Source organism: Camellia sinensis, chromosome 3 (genome assembly GCF_055761805.1).
Source record: "Camellia sinensis isolate YWXY chromosome 3, ASM5576180v1, whole genome shotgun sequence".
NCBI classification, from domain to species: domain Eukaryota; kingdom Viridiplantae; phylum Streptophyta; class Magnoliopsida; order Ericales; family Theaceae; genus Camellia; species Camellia sinensis.
In genome coordinates, this window is record NC_138963.1 from 101,588,528 (window position 1) to 101,590,855 (window position 2,328).

General features: G+C 43.3%; 1 protein-coding gene across 1 annotated transcript; it reads left to right on the forward strand.

The window, feature by feature from the left end:
* Positions 1 to 710: 710 nt before the first annotated feature.
* Positions 711 to 1,749, forward strand: LOC145821722 (uncharacterized). The gene is made up of 2 exons (XM_082918280.1): positions 711 to 815; positions 1,000 to 1,749. The coding sequence occupies exons 1-2, from the start codon at positions 711 to 713 to the stop codon at positions 1,747 to 1,749; spliced, it is 855 nt and encodes a 284-aa protein (XP_082774406.1).
* Positions 1,750 to 2,328: the final 579 nt, after the last annotated feature.

The window sequence follows — 2,328 nt, forward strand, 5'->3', positions numbered from 1 at the left end:
CTTGATTCTCCTTTCACTTCTCGGTGTTAGGTGTGAGAGGTATATTAGGTAATCTTGCCGAGGTACCCCTTTTGACCATTCGACCTAGCTGCATATAATAAAGCCATAGTGACTGCTCCAACTTAGGACATAATGCTCACCCGTATACAGGATTTTGTGAAACTACTTGCTTGAAGTAGTAAAACCGTAGATCATGTCAAAATCTAGGACAGGGTAACCGTACCCTCTCATAGGATTGTTTTAGCTCTCTTTACCTGGTATGTGCTTTACAGTGAAACGGTACAGGAATGCACTGTATCAGAGGTATAGTTGATATCAGTTTGTGCAAGCAGCATTCAATAGGAATACAGTTCTTTATCTGTGATCATAAACTATTGCAAATTGGGTTGAAGTGCTGTCTGATTTTTTATTATTGTTTTTCATTTCTTTATTTCTTTTGCTAGGTAGTTTTTCAATCATAGCTTCAGAAAGACCTGATATCCCCTAAGTTTTGTGGACTCGCTTTGGTAGACTTTGCAAAATGCAAGATCTAGTTGGTGGTTAGCCAGCGTTAGTCTCTCTTACTAGTTGTTCGGAGGAGAAGAACCAGTTAGTCTTAACCAGCACAGATCACTCAACAATCACATGTTCGTTCTCACCCACTTAGCTCACAAATAGCTAACTCTCCCAAACCCGTAATGGCATAAAGTGCATATGAGGTTGCTGCTATGATGGCAGCTTTTCAAAAAACCATGGATACATTGAATCAAAGAATTGTCGCTCAGGATGAAACTATTGTTGAAATGCGACGCCTATCTGGGGCATCGACATATACTGTACATCTAGTCCAAGTTGCCCAGCCGAATCCTGATCCACCTCCACCAGTTGAAAATCCTCCAATCCCGGATCGCCAAGAGATGCTAGCATAGGCTCAAGCCTTTAGGCCTCTGGCATAACCCATGGGGGACTCCTTCCCTTCGATATCAACGACATTGATTCAGCTATGATAAAAATGGCTAGGTAGAGAAAGCGCTCAAAAATTCCCAAGGCTTCAATTCCATCCCGGATATTGAAGACGGTTATACCGAGGCCTCTGTCAAATTGCTGAAAAAGTTCAAGATGCCTCACATCTATAGATTTGATGGGAGTGGAGATCCTATTGTCCAAGTTCATCTTTTCTCGGATGTTCTGAGACTAATGGGCTTGAATCAGGCTAAAAAACTGTCATTGTTTGGAAGAACTCTATCAGACGTGGTAGCTATCTGGTACACCAAATTGAAGGACACGACTAAACGAAACATGGAGGAACTATCTGAGGGGTTTGTTAATCAATACTCATACAATACTCAGATAGAAGTAACAATCAGCGAGCTAGAAGCGACTACTCAGAATTCTAAGGAACCCTTCATCGATTTTGTTACAAGGTGGAGGGCAAAGGCTGCCAGAATGACGAACAGGCCCTCAGAAAGGGAACAAGTCCGGTTGGTAGTTCAGAATCTCGAACCAAATATGTTACAACAAATGATAGTAGCACCACTGTCTACATTTTTCACTTTGCACGAGTTGCGAGTTCAAATTGAAAGTGCGTTTAAGAAGGGCATCATTCATAGAACCAGTGAGCCAGCAAAGAGGTCATTTACTAGGAGTACCAATGCTGGGAATAACACTATTCCTTGGCCTGCTGAGATCAACATTGTGGCCATAACATCCAAAATAGTCGATCCCTTTGCTGGTGCAACTTCACAACCCACTGGTCCAAACCGAAATTAGTGTAGAACCTTTACCCCTCTTCACATGAGCCCAGCCTGTGCTCTTAAACTTCTGGTGGAAAATGGGCACCTTAAGCCCCTTGACCCTCAACCTCTCCCTGGCCCACTCCCAGCCAAACACAACCCCACCTAATACTACATTTTCCACCAACAGCACGGTCACCTCACTAATTGTTGCTATCACATTCGTCATGAAATCCATGATCTTATTGACAATAAAATCATAGCCCCATCCTCCAAACCAAGTGTGACCACTAACCCACTCCCTGTCCATAACCAAGTCTCCCCACCCATAAATATCAACCTTATCCATACACTATTGCCCACCTTCAACCCCAGCGTATATATCACCCCATCCTATCTACCTAAGCCTGAGGTGGTTATTCCTGATAGCACATATATGTGCATGATGAATATAACACCCAAAACCCAATCAAGACCTTTGGTGACGAAAGGGAAAGAGGGAGAGGAATTCACTAGAAGCGGGGATGTCTAACACCCAAGTTGTGGAGAAGAAGCCCTTAATTGCAGAAGAGTATGATCCCAGCTGGTACATTGTGGCTTTAGACCAGCCAAAGGC